This window comes from Aspergillus melleus (genome assembly GCF_016097325.1).
Source record: "Aspergillus melleus strain CBS 546.65 chromosome Unknown contig8, whole genome shotgun sequence".
NCBI classification, from domain to species: domain Eukaryota; kingdom Fungi; phylum Ascomycota; class Eurotiomycetes; order Eurotiales; family Aspergillaceae; genus Aspergillus; species Aspergillus melleus.
The window spans coordinates 1,135,754-1,163,114 of record NW_025763377.1 but is presented as its reverse complement, the minus strand read 5'-3'; the positions used below and the strand labels follow the sequence as shown (position 1 = coordinate 1,163,114).

General features: G+C 50.3%; 7 protein-coding genes across 7 annotated transcripts; 4 read left to right on the top strand and 3 right to left on the bottom strand.

The window, feature by feature from the left end:
• Nucleotides 1-1,736: 1,736 nt before the first annotated feature.
• Nucleotides 1,737-2,126, bottom strand: LDX57_012444 (uncharacterized protein; the record flags this gene model as incomplete). The annotated part of the gene is made up of 2 exons (XM_046094190.1): nucleotides 1,737-1,853; nucleotides 1,938-2,126. The coding sequence occupies 2 exons, from the start codon at nucleotides 2,124-2,126 to the stop codon at nucleotides 1,737-1,739; spliced, it is 306 nt and encodes a 101-aa protein (XP_045950169.1).
• A 6,261-nt stretch (nucleotides 2,127-8,387) lies between these two features.
• Nucleotides 8,388-8,791, top strand: LDX57_012443 (uncharacterized protein; the record flags this gene model as incomplete). Its single annotated transcript, XM_046094189.1, has 2 exons — nucleotides 8,388-8,431; nucleotides 8,551-8,791. 2 exons carry the CDS (start codon nucleotides 8,388-8,390, stop codon nucleotides 8,789-8,791), a joined length of 285 nt encoding a protein of 94 aa, XP_045950168.1.
• On the bottom strand, nucleotides 8,549-11,417 carry LDX57_012442 (putative transmembrane transporter). Its single transcript, XM_046094188.1, has 2 exons — nucleotides 11,027-11,417; nucleotides 8,549-10,971 (listed from the first exon to the last, which is right to left on the bottom strand). The coding sequence occupies exons 1-2, from the start codon at nucleotides 11,367-11,369 to the stop codon at nucleotides 9,845-9,847; spliced, it is 1,470 nt and encodes a 489-aa protein (XP_045950167.1). The 5' UTR covers nucleotides 11,370-11,417; the 3' UTR covers nucleotides 8,549-9,844.
• Nucleotides 11,418-12,731: 1,314 nt separating this feature from the next.
• LDX57_012441 (uncharacterized protein) lies at nucleotides 12,732-13,734 on the top strand (the record flags this gene model as incomplete). The annotated part of the gene is made up of 2 exons (XM_046094187.1): nucleotides 12,732-13,153; nucleotides 13,239-13,734. 2 exons carry the CDS (start codon nucleotides 12,732-12,734, stop codon nucleotides 13,732-13,734), a joined length of 918 nt encoding a protein of 305 aa, XP_045950166.1.
• A 170-nt stretch (nucleotides 13,735-13,904) lies between these two features.
• Nucleotides 13,905-15,705, bottom strand: DED81 (asparagine--tRNA ligase DED81; the record flags this gene model as incomplete). The annotated part of the gene is made up of 2 exons (XM_046094186.1): nucleotides 13,905-14,031; nucleotides 14,108-15,705. The coding sequence occupies 2 exons, from the start codon at nucleotides 15,703-15,705 to the stop codon at nucleotides 13,905-13,907; spliced, it is 1,725 nt and encodes a 574-aa protein (XP_045950165.1).
• Nucleotides 15,706-18,461: 2,756 nt separating this feature from the next.
• LDX57_012439 (putative differentiation regulator (Nrd1)) lies at nucleotides 18,462-20,969 on the top strand (the record flags this gene model as incomplete). The annotated part of the gene is made up of 1 exon (XM_046094185.1): nucleotides 18,462-20,969. One exon carries the CDS (start codon nucleotides 18,462-18,464, stop codon nucleotides 20,967-20,969), a length of 2,508 nt encoding a protein of 835 aa, XP_045950164.1.
• An 873-nt stretch (nucleotides 20,970-21,842) lies between these two features.
• Nucleotides 21,843-23,818, top strand: LDX57_012438 (uncharacterized protein; the record flags this gene model as incomplete). The annotated part of the gene is made up of 3 exons (XM_046094184.1): nucleotides 21,843-21,909; nucleotides 22,120-23,508; nucleotides 23,613-23,818. The coding sequence occupies 3 exons, from the start codon at nucleotides 21,843-21,845 to the stop codon at nucleotides 23,816-23,818; spliced, it is 1,662 nt and encodes a 553-aa protein (XP_045950163.1).
• Nucleotides 23,819-27,361: the final 3,543 nt, after the last annotated feature.

The following is a 27,361-nucleotide window of genomic DNA, read 5'->3' as shown; positions in this document are numbered from 1 at the left end:
ACCTAGTTCAGACTTCAAACTTCGTCCACCCCATCACAATCCGCGTCCTTCCAACCCAGCCGCCATCGTCTTCTTCATCAGATTCCATCTCGTTCCTTTATTAGAAACAGAGCTCGATACACAGTCCGTGCCTATGATTCGGTCTATCAACCATCCGCCGTCCAGTCCATCCACAAATCGAGATTTCATCACACTGCCGTCCCTCGTCGTCAATTTCATCATTTCATCGTCACTGCATCGATCTCTCATCGACTACTCGATCATAGCATCACTGTCAACCCCCCCAAAGCTGTACATGCTACCTTGGACACACACCAGAACGATCCACCTTTGCATGTCACCAACGACCGGACAAGGACTCGTCTTCGAACGCCGCTCAGATCTGCCCACAAAGAATCTTCACATAGCCGTTAGCTCTTACGATCATTATCCACCGTGAATGAAGCAATCGACTCGAATGATTATGCGAACTTTGGACATGGAATAGGGCGCGTCGTTCTCGATCGTCCGACTTGGACATCATGGGATGATGACTCTCGCACGCAACGTGGCCAACCGACTTCCCAGCATAACAAACAGACACAAGTGCTACTCCTGTGCTCTATGAGCATCAACAGGTACTATAGATTCTGTTGTGAGAGAATGCTGACATAGACTAGTGAATTCTACTCACCTCACTGCCTTTCTGTTGCCTCGAGATTACAGCAGCCGAAACCATCCGCGATCATACCTAGTCAACCAAAGGGAAAGGGAAATCGATAGATACCGTGAGATCTGCTTATGTTGGAACGATCTACGCACTGGAATACACTGTATAACGACGATGGTTGCATAAGGAGGGGAGGTGTGACCCGAACGGAAACAGCAATAACTCGCTATTCGCTCGATCAATTTGACACATACCAACCTGAACCGATCTCGAACTACCCGTGAAGAAATTACCCACTGCAGGACGGACCATGATGGGGTAACGTGTGGTGGACTTTGGAGTTTACGATCCTGAGAAAGTGTCAACAGGGGTTGGTGGACGGCGTCAATGCAAATTCGAAGAATGACTCGAAAACACTAGCAGGAAGGCACGCGGTCACTGGGAGTTTGTTGCGACAATGGAAACACCAATGCCGACACAAAATGAGTAACGCTTTTTGTCGTTGCGTTGAAGGAGAACAGCAATGAGGTGCTCGAGCAGTCCTTGGATGAGTTAGGGCTGAGCTACCTAACTCTGGGTGAGGTACTAACCGTGTTCAAGTCTAGCTCGACAGCACGTCACCAGCTCGGTCCATAACTTTGAAAAACGAGCTTAGTCCTACAGAGTCGGCTCTGTTTGCATTGAAGCGATTTGTTCAGGCCAATCATAGGTGCCGGGCTGAGTTTCGAAAATGTGGTCTAACGGTCGGACGCTGGCATTTACCACGGGCCAATCTCGAGACACATCGGCATCGGCTTCTTTCGGCAAAGGGAAACGAACATGACCGTCGGCGAAACAACAGAATTCAAGCAAACCTACGGATGCACAAAGCGCTAGGTGATGGAACACTAGTGAGATGGATGTCAGAACCGTATTTCGCGCTACCAAGGCGAGCAGTATTTTGATCAACGATTGCCCGAAGTCCTACAGTACACGCGATATTTGCTAACGCCTGCACTCCTGCCATTCCCTCCTTGAGCCGCGACGCCCGACTCCCACCGACGCATTCCACAACAAAACACATAGAAAGATCTTCCCAACTATTCACTCAAGCCTCAAATGGCAGGGAGCCCTTTCCAATCGGATCATCCGGAATTTGCTTGTCGAAGTCATCCAAATTATCATCCGAAAGACAGCAGACGAAACACCCTTTGTCTTTCTTGAACTAATTGCACAGAACACGCGGTTAGCCCTCACAAGATCACATCGACAGTACACAGATTCGCGAAAAGGGAGAAGAAAAACTCACCACTGGCGCCTTGCAAGACAGCTCCGCCGGATTGGGCGTGCATTGCCCCAGACATATGGTGTTACCCTTGTCTATGCCATGGGGGCTTCCGATCCCGTAGTTCTCATCGTGAGGGATGTCCGGGTTGATGGCAAGCGCGCTCGTGACGAGAAGACACAGCACCGAAACGTATTGACCGGAGAATCGCATCTTGAATGTTCTTCGACCTGCTTGGATTCTGTTCTGGACCCGGATGTAAGGGCAAAGAAAATTGGATAGAATATGGGTGGGTAAGGTAAGACGTGAGATAGATAGGATATGCAGGAACCCAAGTAAAGAGCGAATGACGCGTGCAGGTCGAACAAGCGCGGGTTGATCGTCGATACGTGAGGGTGAGGCAGATCGATTAAACTATGCCTTCAGCGGTGGATGGGGGTTGCGTCTTAAATTTGACCGCGGGATTTCTATGCAAGGGATGGCTATTGTTGTTGTTGACTTTCTACAGCATTACTGACGGATGAGAGGTGACGACAATTCTTACTCAAGACAGGACTCAAGAATGTCTGGATTCCAGGGGTGCCAGATGGAATGCTGGAGAGCGAGCACGTTGGAAAACCGAGCAATGCCTGCCTGTCTGTGCTCCCCATAGCAAGCAAAGCCGGGACTATATGTCTGGGCCACCGTAGAAGAAAGGGAGAAAGAGTAGGGAAGAAGCTGGGCTTGTGGGGTAAGTATTTGCTTTTGAACTATATAGCAGCGGACCAGAGTCGTAGACTTTCACTCAAGGAAGATACTCCGTCATCAAGGGGTGAAAAAATAGAGCCTCAGGCAAGCAAACCCCATATTCGACACCTGAGGACACCACCCAACTGTCTCTCAGTCTGTCTGTCTCGCGTGGTCAATCAATACGAGGACCGGCTCGGAGCGATATCGAATGAATGAACTATGGATCGATCCCATTCTGCTGCTGCCATCCCTCTCGTCCAGGCGTTGTGCTAGTTGCGTACGGTCTGCTGCCGTCTTCTCTAGACTTCTTTCAAGTGGCCTCGATAGCCCAGTCAGTCCATATTGTACTGAACAATCAGTGCAAACCCATCGGTCTCACTCGCAAGCTCCAATCGCGACAACCTTCACCAAGGAAGTAATTGCCATCTAACCAGATCATTGGGATCAATGGAGTGCAGTCTCATCAAGCAAGAGCAACGCTGCGTTTCCCATTTGCCCAAGACGGGAGAGGGGAGAGACAAAAGAAGCCGTTGCCGTAAGGACGTATTGTACAATATACTCTCTGTAAAGTGCATATGTGTGTAGGTATGCCACAATCGTCATCGAAGACCGGGATATAAGACTCTCGCGCGAGTATAAAAGTCTGCGTACGCAAATCGAGGCTGAAGGACGCACAGGATGGACTTGACGAGCCTATAGATGTCAATTGAGAGCCATTTCCCACCATGCCTACCTGTTCTCTTTGCGTTGATCTTCTCTTGTCATTGGTGGATCGTGATGCCGGGTGTCTTGGGCGTCTTGCTAGGGGGTTCGGGATTCGGGAATCGGTTCAACCTGCTATCTTTCTTTCTTTTCCATCATTGTGAACGAAATGGTAGGTATCGAATCGAGAATCGAGAAGACTTTTTCTTTCGAGTCAATGACGCCCCTGCGAGGGTACCGAAAGAACTCTGGAAAGATTGGCGCTTTGCTCGCCGGAAATTCCATCAAGCCACAGTCGTCATCTCAAGGATCTGCAGGATAGGACCCAGAATGCCCTCAAACCATTGTGCGCCTCATAATGGTCTCCCTCACTATGCAATGAAGCCAAGAAAATGCCAGGGAAGGCAGCCGGAGCACCCTATAATACCATAAGAGCTGACGAAAAAGTTGTCGTTAATACGAGATGCCCATTTATAGGTCATGTCCAGGGTAACTCCACTGCGCCCGGAAACTGTTTCCAAGCGAGCGAACCACAGAAACGTCTGTCTCAAAGGGATTATGACCATTAAATTCTCCTTTCGTACTCTAGCAAAGACACAGAGACTCTAACTTTGGTCAATGCCTATTTCGTTTCCACCTAGCTCGAGACGGGCTAAGGAGTGTCTCAGATTGCCGTCAACGAAGGTCGGTCGTTGTTGATCTTAAGCCTTGCACGACAATTCCAGATTGAGCAACTTCTAATGCTTGCTCTTGAACTATGATCAATGGAATGGTAACCGTGCATCCTGTGGGTTTGGCACATAGCTCTATTCATATTAGTATGACCGCTGCCGATATAACCAAACGGTAATCGGCCGAGCTATTTCCCCTTATTGTATCTCAAAAGGCCTCGAGATCAAGTCACGGAGGATCTTCTCAAGAAGACCGATCAAGGAGACCTGGTAAACACAGGACCCTGCGAAACCCATGCATTGGGCTTCGTTCTAGGGAGTGTACCCTGAAGGTAGATCTGGTACGGCAGAACCCTAACAGTGCACACTCACTCTCAAAGTATGTCCACAAACTTAATGCACGGAGTAGAGCTGTGCGGCAAGATTGGACGAAGCGTACTGGCCCACTTGGTATCGTTGGTAAGCAAACAGAACAAGATGAGTGAAACAGCCGGGGTACGTCAACTATAGTCTGCGATGATGGTCAGAAAAGCGGCAACCCGTCATTGACCAGGCATGAGTAAGGCCTCGAACAAGCCACCTCGGATTCTGCCGCCAAACGTGCTTTCCTGGGAGGTATAAATCCAGGGTTCATCGCAATCGGTGAATAGTAGGCGTTGAGTGGAGCTCCAATGAGGTCTCCAGGATGTATTTTCCTTCACTAGGTGGACTCCGATTGGTGCCACACGACGCCAGGTCGCTCGATCTCGTCTGCTGCTTTTGCCGTCTCTTCTCCCCTCCCTTTCCTCCCTAGGGGGAACACATCCTCACTCCGAGACACTGGGCACCTGTTCTCCTCGTCCACTATCTTTGTCACACAAAGGTGAAAGCATCGAATGGGGTGGCTGTTCAACTCGATCGGCGAAATAATTTCGACATCGGCCTTGCCCATGATCGCCACAATCCCACACCCACGCACGCTGAACGGAGATACTCTGATTTAGCGAGCAGTAAAATGGAATTTACAATGGGTGTTCACCCCCCATCACCGAAGAAGAGGTACCAACACTAAGGTTCAAGGGCCAGCAAAGCCTATGTTCCGAACCTTGATGGACATGCAGATCAAGGGGTCGGTAGGATTTGTCGAATCTTCTCAGTGCAAAACACGAGGACGACTAGTAAAGGAAATCTTTATCGGTGAACCGGCCACAACTGCTCGACAGACCTTGGAATATGAACACCATACCAGGCATGGGTAATCTTACTCGATAACCGTGCCCGTATGTGGTCCTCAACACCATGAAAAAGGGGTCGACATCTGACCCAAAGTCTCGCAAGAGGTGAGTGACAGAGACCGCATCAGGCGCTGAACATAACAAGATCCAGGAGAATATAGCCCCGGATACTAATCATAATAGAAGTCGGCTAATCAAATGAAGTCAGCATCGAATAAAGATGATAGCAACGACTTGCGAAATCCCACTATACACCTCTACCCTAGTCGACCCATTGAAATCAATCGCGGCAAGATGATAGGCACCTATGATTCATGCAAAACCCAGAACATTTCATAAAGACAGTTCAGCTCGTATACGAGGTTGGCCCGATGTTAACCCTCACGACCCTGGCGACCCTGTTCGCAGTAGCGTTAATATGCTCAAATGAAACAACGCGATTTTCTCATCTTTTCATTTCCTCTGGAGCATGCTGGGCGCAGACGCTGGACGCCATTTTGCAGATGAGGACAAACCCATAGGGGTTTTCATGACAACACCCCATATGATGGCATTCTCCCTCGCCAAATAACAACAAAAAGGACATTCAATGTGCGATGAAAGCTTGGAATCTTGACACATTACATGGAGTATGTTTCAACTGCTCCACAATCGAATCGCCCTTCTGATCCACCAGGACATCGTCACCCGGAGAGACCGACATGGATCAGAACCGATTCATGTTTTACGTGACAATTCGCGATGGGCCAAATTGCCAAAAGTCTTGAAGGACATGCGAAGAGCCTATAAACGACAAGTGAAGCGCAGAGGAACACGCATCATGCTGTCGGAAGATATGGAAAGGAAATATGGGACAGGGTGCTCAAAACATGCCTCCAAAACCCGAAGGGAATTGAGTCGACAATGCATCTGAGCACCTTTACGACCTAAGCCCTGCGTTAGTGCGACACGATATACCATTGAAGTGCACGATTTGCAGGAGGGGGGCAAATATTGACCATGCGGCGATCTTTGCTCCATTGACCTCCGGAAAATCGCCCTACTTTCCTCAACAAAAGCCCTACTAATGCCTCACAAGACCATATGGTAGCTAATACCAAGCCGAATTATTCTCGAGACAGAAGACTTGCTGCAGATCCCATGAAAAAACCGCAGTATCGGTCTAAGGAAATGCCCCGAAGCCTGTGTTCGATAGAGAACAGGAATTCGTCCTCCTATGATGGAATCCTTGAAAGCTATTCATTTATTCTTGACGAAAACGCACGGGCTCCGTTGACAGGTGATATCGGTGCTGATCGAACAACTACCCGGAGTCTGGTTCCAACTTTGGCCAACAACACGCGCATTCTAATATCCTGTTTATGAAAAACGGAGGAAGGCGACGACTGATATGTATTCGTTCGAAAGATTCACATTGAAGTTTCGGGGAGAATCGTTAATCGGCGGCAATCGACCTAGGTGACGCTACCACATGGCTCGGCTGAGGAGTTTTCTGAAATAGGATTTCAGAAGTCCCGGAAGTTGCACGTTGGTTCGACACCCAGGCATCAGCAGAAGCTTGATCCTGTAGTCAACCCAAGTTACGCCGTATGTTGGGATGACTAAAGCATTTGCCACCCGACCTTTCGTGAATGATAAACCATGGAAGTGAATTGGTAAACACTTTCCTTGGTGGCTTGTTCGATGTGTTTCTTGGTCGCTATCCGTGCCATTCGTTCCCTTGTCCTTTGATTTTGCCAGGGAAAAGCAACCGGAGGCCTGGACTGACGGAATCCCTTTGATTTGATGGCAATGAAAGGTCGACCGCAGGATTATGCCTTTTGAAACCGCCTCGAACTCCGGCGCACGAACTGAGAAGGATTTGGTTCGATGCTCAGAAAAGGGGGGCGGGTGGTCTTCGAGCAAGAAAGCGTTACATAACTAGAGTTGGGATATGTCCATCGTCGAAGATAAAGCAGCCGGTGCGAAATGCTTGTCCTGTAGATGTCAGCAGATCATCTCACTTCGTTGAGGCGATTCTTTGGTTCTTCCCGTCCATACTGACGATAAGCAGTGCTGCTGGGCTCCATGTGTCCATTGACCCAGGCGTCAGCATCACCCAACGCCATCGACGTGACCGCAATCGAAATGGACGGGGAAAGGGATGAGAGGAGTTACATATTTCAGGGACTAAAAAGTTTGAAAAAGTTCGATCCAACGAGTGCGTCCGAACGCTGGGCAACTAGCGAGTGACGTTCCTCTCCCGAGACAGTGGCGGAGACACAACGAGCGACCAGATTGGCTGGTAATTTTATCCGAGAGCCCATATAGTCCCAGCCATTCCACGACTGGGGAACATAGGCCCTGTTTTCCTCAATCGAGCTCTCGAACATGGCCTTTTGGCCTCACGCACCCATCCCGTTCTTCCCTCGCTGTCTCTTACGCCTTCTCCCCCCTCTCTTCCTCGTCTGGTCTGGTCCCGTGGAGGTGTGGTATGCAGGGTGAATCGGTGGCGCCTATTCCAATGGGAGCCATCGCCCAAGTGCCTACCCGCGTCGTTCGACCATTGGCGTGCTTTTACCTTCCTTGCCTGCGTGGCTGTTATTTCCGGACATCCAGCTCTGGCTGAAGGGACTTCCTTGGAGACTAACCTGCCAGTCATGATTCGACGATCTTGCTCCATCGTGGTTTAGGTCGGTTTAGGCCAGAGACCCCCCCTCCAGCCTGATTTCACCTTTTGTGTCGGTCTGTCGTTTTTTCGCCGTTGAAACTTGAATCCCACCTCTGCGCCGTAAAGTGGAGCAATAACCTCTTCCGACTGGACGGTCGTGCAATACTCTCGAGTGCGTGCATGATTCGACGCCGAAAATTCCAGCCTATTATTACTGACGTGTATGTACCCAAAGAGGGACTGCCGTCGTCACGGACCCCATGCCCTCGCTCAGGCACATCGATCGATCGGACAACACTCGGTTTGCGGGGCTCTGGACCGGCATAAATTGGAAGACGTGGTATCATCTTCTCCCTTTCAGCTCTCTCCCCTACTCAAGCCGCTCAACCACACAAACCATAAGGCGCACGAATACGCTTCATCGACTACGTTGGTGCTCGACAGTAACCCACGACGTGCTGGATTCATCCGTCGAGAATAAGCAGGTGCAGGACCACGCAGGATCATAATGGAGCAGCAAAACAGGGGTTCTCTGAACAGCTCGGAGCAAGGGTAGGGCACCATCTCCCTTTTCCAACCGGGTATATTTGTGTTTGCGAAATCTTGTAACTGGTAGAACCCGGAAGTTGTGAGGTCGATGGCTCTTGAGATGCTAATATCTATTGAACTAGCGGAAACCACGATGACCGAAACGGTGTCCCTGTCGACACACAGGCCGAGAAGCTCCGATACTACAAAGACTACCTCGAACAAGTGTTAGATTTGGTTCGCCACAATGACCAGGCGGATTTAGACCGCATGGTGTCTGTCATTCGCTCCGGTGCTTCTGACAAGGAAATCCTTGCCGTTTTAGCCGAATTACAAGGCGAAGTCAACCACACCGGCCAAGATGGACACGCAGGGAACCCTTGATCAGAACGAGGACGGTAGCAGATGGGCTCTTCCAGATGGGCTCTTCTAGTTCCCTGGCCACAATCATTCGGTACAGGCTTTGATGGCTTCTTGTGGTGTCTTTCTCCTTCAACTGCGTGGCGGTTAGTGGGTATCCAGTTTCGAAGACTCGCGCTCTTAGATGAGATACTTGACTCTAGAAAAGAAATATGTATCGCCCGTCTTATTTGCTAGTTTGCCTAGGCACTTCTCTCTTAATCCTGTGTTGTTTTGGTTGAAAGATGGCTTTGAATCCTCAAATGCAGTGGCCTATATGCTTGCAAATGACGCAGTCCCAGACATTATCATTGATCGATTTCAACCTCTCAGAGCACAGCCCGCTTTGTGTGGTAGTTGGCTGGAGGGTGCCTTCTGGCTTTGTGCACTTGTGAAGATTTCATCGATTCTAATAGAAAAGACAACGTATACAGTCAAAACCACTGATACGTCAAGGTTCAGATACATAATAGAAAGAAGTTTCGGGTGGGCTCAGCCTACCGGTATTCATGTCTCCGAAATCACTCTTTGGTCGGTGCTTGAAGAGATGGGGATGAAGGTAATGAGATGGAGATGAGTGTAATGGAGGAAGGGGCACCAGAATAAAAGCAAGGAATGAAATAAAACGAACTGGAAGAAAGTGATAAAAGTAAATAGCTCGCAGGACATACTGCGAGGATAGTAAAGAGGATGAGATCCAGAGCAGAAGAGGGCAAAGCAAAAGATGGCAGGAGCAAAAGAGGTGCCCTAGGCCAGTAACCCCCGCTGATCACCCTTCCTCTCTCTCTCTCTCTCTCTCTCACACACACACACACACGTCTCCATAGCCGGGTCCTTGAATGTTCATGGTTGCTTCTGTCTACATTGATATATTACTACTCCATTGTTGATCTTATATGGCATTCTCATACTCGATATCTAAAGCACCGCCTTGTAAATCCATGTGATGTGAATTCTTCAGCAAGTGCCTCTGTAACAGCTGCCCGGGAATTAATCGAGGCATATGACACTTGTTTTGAGATAACTCGGTTCGGCAATTCAAAGACTGAAACGGAACCTTGGGTCATCGTCCCCTAGGTTATTGAAAACATCTTCATCTAATTGAAAACGTTCATCACGCTTTCCCTGGTCCCTCATCTTGTTCTCGATCACCAGCCCTGCTGCGAATATCGTGCTCATAATGCCACAAAACACCATCATAGCCAGGGAGACACTGTACCCAACGATGTATTGAGGAGCCGCATCTCTGTTGAAGATATTACTGGCGATGATACCACCGATATTTCCGAATCCGACTTGAATCGCAAGCCCGATAGCACGTTTGTAATGCCCACTCAGATTGTTGGCAAACCAGACGATGGCCACTGGTTGAACGATGTAACACCCCGTGGTCACGAAGAAAACTGCCATATAACGGACTCGCACGTTCAGTCCACCCGAGAGTGGCCCTTGACAAAGGAGAATGATATACCCGATGGAGGAAAATATGACTCCGAATATCACGAACCCGTAACGATGTTGCACACGATCTGTCAGATAAGACACAATCACAGTGACGGCGGCCGCCACCGCCCAGACTGGGATGCTTTGTACTTGGGTCTGAACGCCATCATATCCCAATGAGTTCACAATAGACGGAATGAACAGCGCGGTTGCATACCCCGAGACGGTGATTCCGAGGTAAACCAGACTTCCAACATAGATCTTCCAATCAGACATTATCCGCTTCCATGCCGCGGCATCAAGTCGGTCCATTCTCGCCCCCTCGCCGACATCACGAGAGTTCCGTTCTTTCAATAGCCTCTTCTCTTCCTCGTTTAGGAATTTGGCCTGTTCAGGCCAGTCGGCAATGATGAACTTGGCGGGAATAGCCGAGACGATGGATAAAAGACCTTCAATTATGAAGATCCAGCGCCAGCCCGAGTAGCCACTCATTCCATGCATATGATGAAGGGCGTATGCCAACAGACCTCCAAAGGCGCCGGCTACAAGACCGGCTACCCACAGAAGGGAGAAGCGTTTTTGGAAGTCATGTCTCTTATAGTACATTGACATGAGGTATGCACACCCCGGCACGAATCCACCTTCACAGAGACCCAGGAAGAAACGACAGGCGATCAATCCGGAAGTGTTTTTAACAACCCCTTGACACATACACACAACACCTGCCTGAAATGTCAGAGAATGAGATCGAACAAGTATGTAGTCTTCATCACTTACCCCAGCAGAACGTTAACACGCTGATCCACGTCGATGGCGAGAATCGTTTGAGAATGATGTTGCTTGGAATATCTGCTAAGATATATGGCACGAAGAAGATCTGCATTGCAATACTCATATCCGTCCCAGTCATGTTGAGCTCTTGGAGAATTCCCAGGACACTGACGTTTCCAAGATTGATACGATCCAGGAAGCCAAAGACAAACACAATCCAAAGGGGAACCATCAGATGTAGGTCAATCTTCCGCAAAAGTGCGCTTTCTTTCTTCTTGTCAATTTGGGGACATCTTCCTTCCGAGCCCTGCTCAACCTTCTCGATGCCATGCTCTGGCTGTTTCTCCATGGTTCTCAAATTCACGGATCAAGGGACTCAAGAAAAGATTCCGACAAAATATGCCTCTGTCATGGAACGAGGTAAGTACAGACGATTTAATATTAACAAAAATCACTAGATGAAAACTAAAAACAGAAACTGAACAAATAAAAGAGACATCCCCCGTAATGCAACATCAACCGGGGACTCTACTTGTCTGGCCACGAATCCTTGTATTTATCCATGCAACTATTTCCTAACGAACATTGAGGCCAAGAGTCCAGTCCGATGATGGCTTGAGCAATTTCAGAGTCACCAGAATTGTCGAGGTGCGTTCCCCTCCCTAATCATCCTAGTCACCCCTGCCAGTACAATAATACCTGCAATGTGGCGTAGTAACGAGATGCAACTGCGGTTCAGCTTAATTAACCCCCAGCGGACTAGCAGGGTAGCACCAATGCCCTAGCGATACAAGTCCGTACGGATAGATTAACCTAGGAAGCGATCCGCACTTGACTTATTGAATCACACAATTATATCGAGCTTGGCCGGTGCAGGCATCGGCCCACTCAATTAGACGCGATAAAAGGGTAAAAAGTACGGCGAGTCTCATCTATCCTGGTCGGCTTCCTTGTCTGTTCGAGGTAACAATCCGACATGGTCGACCGTGAATCATCCACCAATCACTGGCAATTGAGGCAGAGATAACACGGGTCAAATAGGGATGCGAGGGGGTTTTCGACAGGGAATCCTATACTGGTACGGAGTCTAGAAGGCGTACCCTTACGACCAAGCCCACGAAATGCCTAGCTTTGCAAATTCTCATTCTGGGCACTCTTTTCCCCCTATGCCCGAGAAACATCCTTGACAGGGAGAGTCTCATTGAACAGCGGCACCATATACTAAAATGTAGACATCAACCCCCAAGGCATCTGAGCGTGGCATCTATCCGATCAGCAAACAAAAGAAATGCCATTGTTCAGCCACTATGGTGATATCCCAGACAGCTCTGCTGCACTGTCATACCCATCGCTAGTCTTTTCCATCCTCACCCCCATCATTGTTGCTACAAGACTGCTCGGTCGACAATATCTTTCCGGTCGGATCGGGCCAGATGACTGGACCATTTTGGCATCTTGTGTGAGTCAGGATGAAGGCGGCTCTTTCGCAACGAGTCAACTAATACAGTCTATGGTCAGGCCTTCGCAGAAACGGTGTCGATTCAAATGATAGTTGGTCAGTGTGCAAAGACTAGAAGCAAGCGATCTTTATAAAATTTGCTAAGCGGACGTTGTCAGTTTGCAAGGGGGCATTCGGCAAGCATGAAGATGATGTTTCTCAGGAATTGCTCCTGCGAACATTAAAGGTCAGTGTTATGATTTCTTGGATACAATGCTGTCTGGGGAAGAGACTAACAAGACCCATCGTTCACAGCTCTACTTTATCGCCCAGATATTATATAAAATCAACATCGGCCTCACCAAAATCAGCATCTTACTACTTTACCTCCGCCTCTTTATCCAACGCTGGTTTTTTATCACCTGTTGGACGTGGATCGTGATCATTACTGCTTTTACTCTCAGCACCGTGATATCTAGTATCTTCCAGTGTTCTCCCGTCCAATATGCCTTCGACAAGTCTCTCCCCGGCCATAGCTTCTGCATTAACTTGACCGCATTCTGGTACGCCAACGCCGCGTTCAACATCTTTAGCGACCTGGTTCTCGTGGCTCTCCCAGTTCCAGTCATCAGTCGACTGCAACTGCCCCCGAGACTGAAGCTTATTCTCTGCGGCATTTTCGCCGTTGGTATATTGTGAGTGTGCCCCCTATCATGTCCCCAAGACCAGTCGAATTCAGCCAAACCACCTGCTAATTACCTAACCCTCCTCCCCAAAAAGCGTCTGCATCACATCTATCCTCCGCATCACAACCCTCGACATCGCAACCTCCTACCTCGACATCACCTGGAATAGCATCGACTCGTCCAAATGGACTGTCATTGAATCCAACCTCGGCATCATCTGCGCCTGTCTCCCCGCTCTTCGTCGCCCTCTTGCCTTTCTCTTCCCGCACCTCTTTGGCATATTCTCCCGCAGTGCTAATTACGCTGCCGCCGCCGGACAAGTGTCCCACTCTCGCGCGAGTCGGCCGAACCATTCTCTTGACCCTACTCGGAGAAAGTCCAGGACTGCATTGAATGAATCCGTATCACGGTACGTTATCCGCGCCGAGAAGCAAGGGAGTGCCAGCCAGGAACAGATCCTTCCGGGTGCTGGAGAGTATACAAGGGAGGGCATTCGGAAAACAACGTACGTATCTGTCAAGTACGACGAGTCTGGGGAGAAGACAGGAGATGTCGTTGAGATGGACCGGTTTGAAAATCGGCGTTCTTGAAGACATCGCATGCCCTTGCTTTCGTGGTTTCTGGTCGGTCTACTTTTCAGGAAAATCGATCACATATCTATATGTCCAAACAGACGAACAATCGTAAATTTTTGTTTGACGTAAATCTAGTAAAATTCCGTCTACTGCAAACGCTATATGTCTCTCCTTCTTTTCTTTTTCTAAGGCGTGCAACGGCCCGTGTAGCGAGGATACAAGCTGCAGTCTCTCACGGTGTAACGACCGCACAACCAGGCGAGGAATCGTTCCAGACCCAGACCGTATCCACCGTGAGGGGAGGTTCCGTACCTGAAACGCAAGTGGGTTAGTTTATATTACAGATAGATTTGAAGAGGCAGAAATAGCAGAGGGAAAAGAAACTTACTTGCGCTGGTCAGTGTACCAGTAGTACGGGGAGGGGTCCATGCCCTCGTGCTTGTAGGCGGCCATCAGCTCGTCCCAGTCGTCCATTCTCATACTACCACCGACGATCTCACCAACACCGGGCATCAGCACGTCGACACTCTCGGTGACGCGGCGGTCCTCGACGTCCTTCTTCATGTAGAAGGCCTTGATCTCGGCGGGGAAGTGGGTCAGGAAGATGGGCGAGTTGATGATGTCGGTCATCTTGCGCTCGGCGGCCTCGGCGATGTCGTCGCCGAACTCGTGCGGCTTGCCCTCCTCGTTGGGGATGTCGTGCTCGCGCAGCCACTCGATGGCGTCGGAGTATTTCATGCGACGGAAGGGGCGGCTGGGGGGCTTGAAGTCGGGGTTGAGCTTCTGGATGTAGCCGGCGATCTCGGGCTCGGCCAGCACCAGGTCCATGACGCGGCAGATGACCGCCTCCAAGTGGTCGAGCAGGTCGCTGAAGGTGATGAAGTCGAGTTCCGCCTCGATGTGCGTGTACTCGGACAGGTGACGACGGGTGAGGGACTTCTCGGCGCGGAACGACGGGCACACGCAGAAGACGTCACCCAGCGAGGGCAGACAGGTCTCCAGGTAGAGCTGAGACGACTGTGTCAGGTAGGCGTTCTCGCCGTAGTAGTCGAACTTGAACAAGGTGCTGCCGCCCTCGACCTGGGTCTGCACCATGGCCGGCGGGGTGACCTCCAGCATGCGGTTCTCCTCAAAGGCCGTGCGGAAAGCCCGCAGAGTAGCGGCGCGCACCTTCATCACGGAGGAGACGGTCTCTCCGCGGAGCACCAGGTGGCGGTTGTCGTACAGGGTCTGGGGATCGGCATCCGGGGCCACGCGAGTGGTGATGGCCTCCTTGTCACCGGCGGCACGGCCGATGATGGTGAAGAAGTCGGCGTGGAGCTCGCGGTCGTTGGGCGCATGCTGCTTGGGCGGGACCGCGCGCATCTCACCGTGGATCGACATGGAGGTTTCGAGGGTGAGGGTCATGATATCGTAGGACTTGGCCAAGTCGCCGGTCAGGATGCACTGCAGGTAGCCATAGCCGTCGGTCAAGGTGAGGAAGACCACTCCCTTCTGAGCACGCAGACGATGAACTCGGCCCAGCACGCGAACCCGAGTACCCCGGGTCTCCGGCTCAGGCTTGCCCAACGTCACGACCGCCGGGTCCGTCACGTCCAGACGAATCTTGACCGGCTTGGGCAGAGAGGTATCCTCCTTGATGACCACCTTCTTGGCCTCTTCCAGTAGAGCCTGACGCTTGTCCGCTTCCTGCTTCTCTCGAATGGCCAGATCCTGCTCCTTGGCGGCCTTTCGCTTTCGTTGTTCGTACAGGTTGGTGGCCTTCTTCAAGGCGGATTTGGTGGCCGGCTGATAGACCAGTTTGGCGGCGGGATCGGCACCCTCGCCCGTGGGCTCGGTTTGCGACTTGCGCGTCAAGTACTGGGTGCCATCGGCGGGAGCATGCTGCAGCATGGCATGCAGCAGCGTCTTGTAAGGGGCAGACTCGGTTCCAGTCGCGGTGGAATCGTCCCGGCCGACATCTTCGTCAATGTAAATGGAAGCCATTGTCGCGGACTGTGTAGGATAGAGAATGTGTTAGACAAGAGGGAGACAGAAGAATTGGGCTCGTAAGTGTTAGAGCAGAGATAAAAGCGGTGGTATCATGGAGTATAAAAATATGTTGGAGGAGAAATGTACACGGCATGGCTCATTAAAGGTATAGGGATCGCGAGGTGAGTCACGGGCCTTATCGAGGGGGTGGAGGCTAGCAGGGGCCACAGAATGCAACCAAATTTACAATATAGGAGGAAAGTGTTATGACCTACCAAGGTTATGACTCAATCCAAAGAGTATGTATTGTCGCAGCAAGTCCCGCGCCGGAGAAGATGAATCGCACAGTGCAGAACGACTTCCTGGAGGGGTAAATTTCTGGATGCGGACGGCGGACGGTGGATGCCGCGGGCACCCCACATATGCCTCAGGCAGCAGATTACCTGGTGCCTTGGTGCCTGATGGCATTGATACCTGAAGGCCTGAGTGCCTGAATGCCAAAACGCTGGCAGGAACAGATCTCTCTTTTGCAGTTGCAGCAACTCCTACAGTCCACTCCAAAAAGTAAAATTCAACCGATGGGACTTCCTCTAAACCTCATTTTCGCTTCCTCTACACGAGCAACCTAATTGTTTCCGAACAGCGGAATTATCTAGGTCGAACTGAATCCTACAGAGAAAGTGGCATCTTCTGCAGCCGGCGCGGATCAATATCTCGCCGAACAGTCCGGAGCAGAGGCTCTTCTCTCTCTCTTCCACTTCCAGCCTTCCCTCCCGTCCAAATCACTCTCTTTGTCTTTGTCTTCTTTTTTCCCTTTCATCTTCTTATTTTTATTTTTATCTTTGATTTTTCCTTTGTCCTCCCACCCCCACCACTAGTCCCGATCTGCCCGCTCTGAACCTGAAGAAAATGGATTTCTCAGATGAAACATGACGACCAGGAGTCTTCGGGTCCCTCATTTATGACACTCCCGGTCCAAATGATCGACTAGTCAATTCTCCGCGTTGGTTTCGGTCGCCCGTCCCTTCCGCTCTGTCTGTTTCTGAGAACTGAGAAATGCCGACGATGAAGATTGAATCTTGAAATCTTGTTTCAGCAGTGGCCCAAATTGACCGGACCAGATCATCGGCATCTTGATTCTTTGACGGCCACGACCAAATTTACAATCCTCCGTAACATAGGAACAGCAACGATCGATTGACGTTGACAGTTCCGATGGGGAATGGTCGGTGGTACGCTAAGAATGGACTACTAGCCCCGACCTGCTAATCAATCATCTTCTTCACCTCTCTCCACAGGGGAGTTGACGACTGCCTATTATTATTATGATGCCGTCGCGCTAGTCGCTTTCCTTACGACGCCAATGTTTGGTTCATCGCGAACACCCCCTTTTTCTCCCATACTCCGTACTGCATCTTCGTTTGATTATTATTGTTGTTGTTAGTATTCATTCCTTCCTTCCTTGCTTACATGGTGATCTCTGGTGATTATCATTATCGCATTAATCTTTTTTTTTTTTGTCTTTCTTCAATGTTTGGTTGGCTCAGTTTCTCCACGATCGTTACCGTAATTCAGTGTTCTTGGTACTTAGGTCTCTCATAGTTTCTTGGATCTGTTTCTTTTGAGCAGTTTTATATCTGTATAATTTATTCTAATATTGTCATTCCTTTGGGGTGATTGACTTATCTCTGTGGTTTTCTTGTTTTCTTCACGATTTGAGCTCCAAAAAAAAAGGAACATTAACAGCAAAAAGAGAAGGGGAAAAGTGCTCTCTCCTCCTGGGCTGATTGTTTAATTACATACTTTGCCCTCTCCTTCGCTCACTCTCATTCTGTTCCACCCCCTTTTTCCTGCGCAGTTTCTACTTTTTCCCCTCTGAGGGCCCTCTTTCTCCCCACCGTCTTTGTTCCGATATATTTCCTATTATTATTATTTCCGGTCATTATTCTCTCTTTACTCTCATTACCTTTTTTTAGGCCCATCAGTGGCTTTAATCTTCCAGACTTCCACTCCTTCTCTTTGTCATTCCTACACTTATCCCTTTCGGGCTTCACTGGACTCCTTTCGTTCTTTGTGTCCTTTGGCCCGGTTGATCTAATAATCAGAAACCATTGGATTAATGCGTTCAGCTTGAATCCATTGCTACCATCGTTTGACTGCGGAGATTGACGTCGTCTTGTTCGTGTTGTGGTTGACTTTCAGGTTGGCATTCTCGCAGCCCCTAAAAAACCCACCCCCAAACCAAGCCGCTCCACCACATTCCAATTGACCACTGGGGCTAGACACGTCTTGGGCGATTGTCCCTATTCTGCTTCGTCTTCTGCTCTCCGTTCTCTCCGTTCTCTCTCTCTTTCTTCCTCCTCCCTCTTTCCTCTCTCTCCTTTTTTTCTAGTTCCCCTTCGTTTCGCCTTCTTTTGGCCTCCCAATTTTTCTATTTTGTTTTATTCTGTTTTCCATTCTTTCTTCTGCATTATCTTATTTTATTTATTTTTTTATTTCTTTGTTTACACTTACCTTTTGATTTCTCTTCATTTCCCTCTCTTTTCCCCCCTACCTCTTTTCGGGGGTGATCTTCAGCCCGGCGGCTTTTTTCCCCTTGGATGGTCTCCTGGCCATTCTCGACTGTCGTGTCAATTGCTCCGTCTGCCTCATTTCCCACCCCCTTTCGTTGGTGATAGCGATCCATTCCGTCGGCGACCAATTGCCCCCGTGTTCCCTCTTCTTTCGCTAGGGGACCGTCGCGTCCTGCTCGCTCGTTCCGCTCCCTCGCCATGCAAACCTCCGATGCCTCCAGCCTGCCGAGTCGTTTGATCCCTTCCAAGTTTTCTCACCTCAACACGGACAACACGGGCTTTTCCCACGGAGCATACAACTCCAACAACGCCCCTCTGCAGGGCCTACCGGATCGGAGCGCTCGTCGTGCCAACATTCCTGCCATTAACACCACCGCCGGCCACCATACCCCTGACGCCATGGCGACCTCCGGCACCGCGTTTGATATGAACTTCACCCCTCTCCTTCCGTCCCAGCTCCTCCTCGGCAGTCCTTTCCAGCCTGGAACCCCCTCGGCCTTTGCTTCGCCTCAATTCGCTAATTTCGGGGGATTCTCTCAGGCCAATGGCCCCGCTCATGCACAGAATCCGCAGAATCACCTGGGCAGTCCGACCCAACCCTCGCAGAACGCCGGTCTCTACTCGGGGATGATGTCCGCGGACGGGATGGGGAACTCCCAAATGCTCGCGGGCCCTCAATCCCCCGTGGGTGGCATGGGCGGTCTCGGCAACGCGGCGTTCGGCAGTCCGGCCGCTTCGGTGACCCCTGGTCTCCTGTCAGGTACGAGCCGCACCGTGTACCTTGGAAACATCCCCGCGGAGACCTCCGCCGAAGAGATCCTGAACCATGTTCGCAGCGGACAGATTGAATCTGTTCGGTTGCTGCCTGACAAGAACTGTGCCTTCATTTCGTTCCTGGATAGCAATTCCGCGACCCACTTCCATTCCGACGCCATCCTCAAGAAGCTCGCCATCAAGGGAAATGACATCAAGGTTGGCTGGGGCAAACCGTCCCAGGTTCCCACCTCCGTTGCCTTGTCGGTGCAGCAATCGGGCGCGTCGCGGAATGTCTACCTGGGAAATTTGCCCGAAGAGATGTCGGAGGACGAGTTGCGCGAGGAGCTTGGCAAGTTTGGCCCCATCGACACCGTAAAGGTCGTCAAGGAGAAGGCCATTGGCTTTGTGCACTTCCTGTCCATCAGCAACGCGATGAAGGCGGTGTCTCAACTTCCCCAGGAGGCCAAATGGCAAGCTCCGAAGCGCGTTTTCTATGGAAAGGACCGATGTGCGTACGTTTCCAAGACGCAGCAGCAGAACGCGGCTCAATTCTTGGGAATCGCACCGGGATACGCGCACATCCTCAACTCCGCGGATCGTGATCTGATCACCAACGCACTGGCTCAGCAGTCCGTTGCAGCCGCAGCCGTGGCCACTACGGCTGGCGGTGTCAACAACCTCGGCAATCGCACCATCTACCTAGGCAACATCCACCCCGAAACTACCATCGAGGAGATTTGCAACGTGGTGCGTGGTGGTCTTCTACATCACATTCGCTACATCCCTGACAAGCACATTTGCTTTGTTACGTTCATCGACCCCACTTCGGCCGCCTCGTTCTATGCGTTGAGTAACCTGCAGGGCTTGATGATCCACAACCGCCGCCTGAAGATTGGTTGGGGCAAGCACTCCGGCCCTCTCCCCCCGGCAATCGCTCTGGCTGTCAGCGGCGGTGCCTCGCGTAATGTCTACGTGGGCAATCTGGACGAGTCCTGGCCTGAGGAGCGCCTCCGTCAGGACTTTTCCGAATACGGCGAGATTGAGCTGGTCAACACGCTGCGCGAAAAGAGCTGTGCATTCGTGAACTTCACCAACATCGCTAATGCCATCAAGGCCATCGAGGGTATGCGCAACCGGGAGGAGTACCGACGCTTCAAGATCAACTTCGGCAAAGATCGCTGTGGCAACCCGCCCCGACAGACGGGCAATGGCGGCCAACAGGGCCGGAACGGCTCGGGACTCGAAGGACCGCAGTCGCCGTCGCCCGCTCTCAACGGCTTCCAGCAGAACCTGAGCCAGTCTGGATCTCAGTCCAGTCCGTCCCGTTCCGCTTTGTCCCCCGCGCCCGGCTCTACGGGATCCCAGAACGGCCAGCAGAACCGACACCCCCTCCAGACGGTGTCCTCGCCATCGGGGGTGTTGAACGTCGGAGCGAACAACCCACTTACTATGTACCTCAATCAGATGTCGGCGCAGCAAGCTCAGGAACAGGAGAACCGCCTGAGTGACCCCATCGCCCTGGCCGCGTTGCAGTCTCAACATCAACCACCCCAGCAGCAGCCCATGTACAACGGTGGCACCGGTGAACTAAGCAACGGCAACATTGAACCCCCTCTACATCAGCACAAGCCGTCCAGCAATGGCTTTTTGAACGTCACCAACGGTTCGACGGGGCCGGGTCATCACGCCACCGCTAGCACCAGCAGCCTGAATGTTCCTCGAGCGCAGCACTCGCGTGCCGTCAGTTTGCCGTCATTCTCGCAGGAGCCATTCGGACCTGTGTCCAGCCAACCCCATGGCGGTCGCTCGGGCGTTGCCCATCAGCCGCAGAGCAGCTTCTCCAGCTTCACTTCTGCCCTTGGAGGGTTGAACCATGCCGGCTTCGGATTGGCCATTCAGAATGAGAATTCGCTGCCAGGCTGGGCCGAAGAAGAAATCGGAGCCAAATAATCTTACATTCTCATAATTCATGAGGGGAAATCAGTTTTTTGACTTACACGCTCTTCTTTTTATGCCAGTTGTTCTGGATGCAGCATCTTATCTTTCACTTCCCACCCAACTTCCTTGGATCTCCCCTTCGTTTTTCTTGTCACCATTCTGATTCAATTCTCTGTACTGGTTTGACAAACTCTGTGTGTGTGGTTTAATCCCTTCGCCCGCATTTTTTCTGTGCAAATTTCGTTCTTCGCCAAACCCCCATTATAACCCTTTTAATCATTCTTCTTATACCATCCTTGTATTGCTAGTTGGGTATGATGTCTTGTACTTTCTCTTGTTTGTTTTATTCTAATTTTTTTTGTTTCCTCTTTCTTCCCCTTCATTTTATCCCTTTCTTGGCTATGCATAATTATTGAATTTCCAGTTGTCTACGAAAACGGACGAAATCGGGTTAACCCGGAGACTCGTTCTGAGATGTTCATCCTACTCATTAGCATTTGCGATGCCATTTGATGGAATTACATAGTTGTGGAGGTAATCAGCTGGGTATTGGTGATGGCATCGAGGCCATTGAGGACATTAGTGAAAGACGAATCCAAAAGATATCAATGTACACGATCTGCATCTCTTGTAGGGCCCATGGCATCCATAGATAAGACAATTCCTCTGGTCTCTGACTTTCAATCCAAGCCTACACAGACGGATTGTTGATGACGCTCGTCATTCTTCCCCATGCGGTTAAATGTCAACAGCGGTGACGCCAGACGCAGCACGTGACCGGGGCCGCTAAAGCGCGACCCATGGAACCTGAAGAACTTGGAGATCTTCAGATGTCAATTCCGTCACTCTCGTTCCCAGCTCGCAACAGTCATTCCCGTTGAAACGATGTCTTTGCCCCCAGAACAGATCAATATCAAACGTCGTCGAGAGGAGGAGCCCGTGGACACGCTATGTAAGAATACTTCCATCCTCGTGAACTAGGTAGCTTGGCGAGTTATCTGGCTAGCTATCTTGATCCTTTTTTTTCCCCTTCCCCACCTGTCTTTTCTGATCAGTCTGGGCTTCTCCCGTTAACCTTCTCGGTGACACGAAGACCGTGGATGGAAAGGAGAAGAATAGAATATTCCATCGTCTCTCTACACCTACTAACTTCCCATCACAGACATCCAGTCGGAATTGCACCAGACTAAGCGTCGTTTCACGGACTTTGTCTTCCAGCGAGTTCAAATCCGAAGCGGCGATGGCAACAAGGGCTCCCTCAGTCCATCGCCAGCCCAAAGGGATCTGCGCAGTCCGCGCTCGGTGAGCAGCGCATTCCCAGGTTCATCTCATTCCCGCACGGCCGCGTCGGGGGATACGGGGGTGCCATTGGTGAGGGCCACGTCGCCGGGGGCTGAATTCCGTGAAGCCAAACGTCTGGCGGCAGTGCGTAGGGAAAAGGAGGAACAGTTAAAGCGGGCGCTGCACTCGTCGCCATCGTCGACGAAGTCTGCCGGTCCAGGTCGCAGCGCTGGAGATGGCGATACGGAGCCTGCTGCGACGACGGCAACGTCCAGCGGCAGATCGAGTCCCGCGCCGTCTGCGTCCCCGGGCATGCGACGCTTTCAAATTTCTCGCAGCAAGAGTCTTCTACGAGGTACAGCGGCTGGGGCAGGAGTGCAGAAACGCAAGGGAGACGGGGCAATCGCGGTGCTAGTGGAGAAGTTAAGGCGCAAACCACATTCCAGACAAGCATCGATGGTCGCGGATGCCGCCGTGCGGGCGGAAGATGTCAGGGGGTCGTCGGATGTCGCTGCTACCAAAACTACCGATTCGCGTGACAGTTCAATGCTCCATGAGGATGCACCGACTGCCGCTCGCCCCCGCAAGCGACCGGTCGTCAACAAGGCAGAGAGACAGTGGCGGGAGGAGCGTAAGACGGCCATCGACGCGGCCAAACGGAACATCAACCAGGTGTTGGAGAAGGAGGCCCAAACTCAGCACCAGAGCAACTGGGACGATGAATCGGAGCGACTGGCTCGCGAATTCGAGCAAATCGCATTGGAGATGGAAGGGGCGATGGAAGAGGACACGGAGGACGTCATGCCCGCACCGACGTCGACGCAGGGCCGGTCTGCTCCGGTGATGCCCAAACCGCCGTTGAGATACTTACCTCGTACACCCAATAAGCTTCGGGCTGGGAAGTCTGCAGAATTGCCGCAAGGGGGCGAAGAACCGGTCAAGGCTCCCGTGGCTGCTACGGCCGAAGAGGTGGAACACGAGGAGGACAGCGACGGAGAATATGTCTACGATACGTATATTCGAAAACCCTTGCCGGAGGGGGGAATTGGCGACGGAGACATCAGAGACAAAGGCGGCGATCTGCTTACGAACCCATTGGCCGATTGGCAACAGAACCAAGACGCTTGGTTTCGGCAGAAGGGTATCGACACGACCCGTGCCGATGTTGGGGTCATCATCATTACGCAAGAGGACGAGGAGTATTGGGAGCATTTTGTTGAGGAGGATGACGATGAAGACCGCTGGGACAGTGAAGATGGCGATTCAAACGGTAAGTGGCAATCAAACGATATGCCGGGGAGAAGCCGACGACGAAGACAAAAGCACCAAGAAAAGAACGCGAAACAGGCTGACGAAGGGGCGTGCTGAATCTAGCTGAGAATAATCCCGCCAATGAATATCCGGACGAGGACCTGTCTTGGGACGATGAAGATGACGATCCCATGGCCATCTACCACAAATACCGCCACCACGCGGTGTCAGACGATGAGGAATTCGACATGAACGATTCGGCCAGTGAAAGAGCGTTTGGCTACTCTGGGCACCGGTCGCACGTGGAGTCCGATGACGAGAGCTGGTGATTTCCTTTTCGGTTTCTATTCTTCTTTTTCTTCTTTCCCACGGGTGGCTGCATCCGATCAATTATCATTATCGTCATGATTTCATGCTTCTCAACGACATCCCACGCCCACAAGAGAGACCGACTGAGAGAACGAGAAAAAGCGGGGTTTCTTTCAATCCTGTCAGGAAATCACACCCGCTGATGAAACGGTCGATCGCATCCTTTTGATCGGCTCTTGTCCCTACTTCATACTCAACGTGGTAATCCAGACCCCCGATCATCGCCTTGCATGAGAATAGACCCAATATGCAATTACCGAGAGACCTACCTTTCCGTAAGCAAGGCTAGACATTTTTATCATTTATTTTTCTGGCATTCGGGACAGATTAAAAAACAAAGACACCAATCCGACGCATGCATGCAGCTTATACCTGCATCGGGGCCATTCTGCAGCATCCTCTCCAACCGCAACGCAACGCGAGGAGGGCAACGACTCATTGACGTGTCGAGGTGGAGAAGGTAATTGAAGGGGATCCAAGCATCACCCAGCCCCAGGGGGGGACTAAAACATACGAATGCGACCAAACTCACCTCTCGACCGTCTCCGGCAGCGACGAAATGCAGAAGAGATAGCTCGGGAAGGGGGGGCGAAAGCGACAGGATTCTCATCCTTCGATCAACCGATTGCAGAAAATCAAACATCCCAACCCGCGCGTGGCCGACTAGTTTAGTCTCACTCCGTGCAAAGTCCGTACGGAGTAGGCCATGAAGGAGGTCATCGACTATTCAATTGGCTTGTCGCAAGAAAAATCCTACTATTCCGTACTCCGTGGACGGACTTGAAGATCGAGTCTTTCACACACGGACATGGACATGAGACTGGATGAAGACCTAACTCCGTACGGACGACGGAGTTCAACTAGACAACTTAGTACTCCGGTTGACCCCGGTGATTTTGTTAGTACAGTAGGCCCTACTAGGATTACAATCCTTCAAAGCGGTCAAAATCCTTCAAGCACCGCCTTCCTAATTAGTTTTAGAATGAAGCTAATGAAACCTCTTGGTGGCTCAATCCTAAAGACCTCTACCTATGAATATCTAGTCTATATAGACTCTTTCTACAATGCCTACTACACCTGAGCCCCCTGAAGTGCCTGAATCAAGGCAGAATTCCGCACGCCTTCAACGAGATGATCGAATTCGAGTCCTAGCCCTACGGGATGCTGGACTTACGTATCAACAGATTACCTCACAGCTTCAAATGACCTATCGGCAGGTCCAATATACATGTCAATCTCATCAAGCTACTCCTAAAAAAGCACGTGGACAGAGACCTAAGCTATCCGAAGAAGATGTTGATCATATTATTGAATTTATATCTTTATCTAAGTGAAATCGACGCATGCCTTATTACAAAGTTGTTCAAGAATTAAGCCTTCCTGTTGGAACAACAGCCCTATCTCGAGCACTTAAAAAACGAGGTTATACACGATGCAAAGCCCTCCGAAAGCCACCTCTATCAGATCAGAATAAGCGCGTACGTTTAGCTTGGGCCCTTGAGCATGTGAATTGGACAATTGAACAATGAAATCGAATTCTTTGGTTTAATGAGACTTGGGTTACTTCAGGCTTTCATAAACGATGCTATGTGACAAGAAAGACAGGTGAAGAGCTTGATGAGACCTGTTTACGCACTTCTCCTTTAAAAAAGCGTGGCTGGATGTTTTGGGGATCCTTTCATGCCTTTTATAAAGGTCCATGTCTTTTTTGAGAAAAGAAATGGGGCTATATCGATTCAGAGAAATATTCTGAGCGGATTGTACCTATTATTGATGGCTATATTCGTCTACTTCGGCAACAAGATAATCCAGTTCAGCTTATGCAAGATGGTGCATCAGGCCATGCTAGTCAAAATACTCTTCGTGAGCTGAATGAGCGAAAGATCTATCCTATTTCATGGCCTGCCTTCTCACCAGATCTTAATCCAATTGAAATGGTGTGGAATTGGATGAAAGACTGGATTCAAGAGCGATATCCTGATAATTATCAGCTATCTTATGATTCGCTACGAAAGGTTGTACGGGCTTCATGGAATGCAGTGCCTGAGGACTTTCTAAGGGGCCTTATTGAATCTATGCAGACAAGGTGTCAGGCTGTGATAGAGGCAGAGGATGGCCACACAAAATACTAGCTAGCTCGCTTGAGAATAGCTTCAATTTTAATATTGGCAGAATTCGAAGGATCGTAATCCTAGTAGGGCCCACTGTACTAACAAAATCACCGGGGTCAACCGGAGTAGGGTTGTGCTCACCATCAGGTTCAACGCTACGCAAGCTTCCATCCTTCCTTCTTCCTTTCCATCCTTCCTGACGCCCACATCGTTGCCCCCTCTTTCCATGTGGTTGAGCGAAATGAGGCTAAAACAGGTCTTAGCGTGAGGATTCTAGTCGACCGGCTGTTATGTTTTAGTCTTCAGAAGAAACCAAAAATTAAAATCAGAAAACAGAATGGCGTAAGAAAAAAAAAAAAAGAACCCACCTGAATCAATTAAATCCCCAATGTGGATATTGCTCGATTTGGGGGCCATTCTTCACACCTTCTTCTTCGTGTTTCTTCTTCAACTAAGCACGATACTAAGGATTTAAAAAAATAAATAATAAAATAAAAATGGTGAGACTTTTTTTTTTTTTTGCTGAAGAGAACTCACGGACGGACTCCTTCCCGTTGCAGTCACTGTGTATTTTCCTATTTGGGTTAGTCTACCCGGATTGTTCATTTGCCTTTTTTGTGAATAAACATCATACCCACTTTGTTATACCTACTGTAACTCCGTATAGTGTATTGAGTAAGGTAGGTAGGTAGGTATGACTGACTATGACTATGACTGAACTATGAGATGTTTACAGGAATGGAATTGAATCAAGGAGGAACAGATATCCGGAATGTACAGTACATCCAGGCGGTCTCAATGGTCCATTGCCACTTGTCTTTGCAGTTGCAGGTTTGCAGTCGCGGTCTTGCATATCGGCATTGACGAGGTACATACATACAGACCTTATCCTCCCTAGCTTCACTTCAAAGGGGCCGAGAGGGGGCGAGTGATAGGTGATGACAACAGGCTGCGTACGAAAGAGTCATTTTGCATGATTGATTGATTGATTGATTGTAGGTAGGTAGGTACCTAATACCCGATGGATTCGAGTCCTAGGTAACAAGTACTATCTGTAGTCACGAGGTCTGTCTGTCACTAACTACGGAGTATATACTTTAGTACAACCTACAGATAGACTAGAGAGTTACCTCGCACGAGTCTAGATATCTCGGAAGACAGGTATCAACCAATCAACCTAGGTATGAAATGATATGATGTATCTTTTCTCTCTTCTGAACTCTTTTTTACTCCATAGCCATGCAGTACTCATGTATGTGCATGTACATTACTACATGTATAGGTAGCCAGGCAGGTGCAGGGAAAGGGTAGTAGTAAAGAAGCAAGGGCTCTGATTAGGTATCCATTAATCTACCTTACCCTGTCTAAATTAAACATTCTATCTTTCCTCGG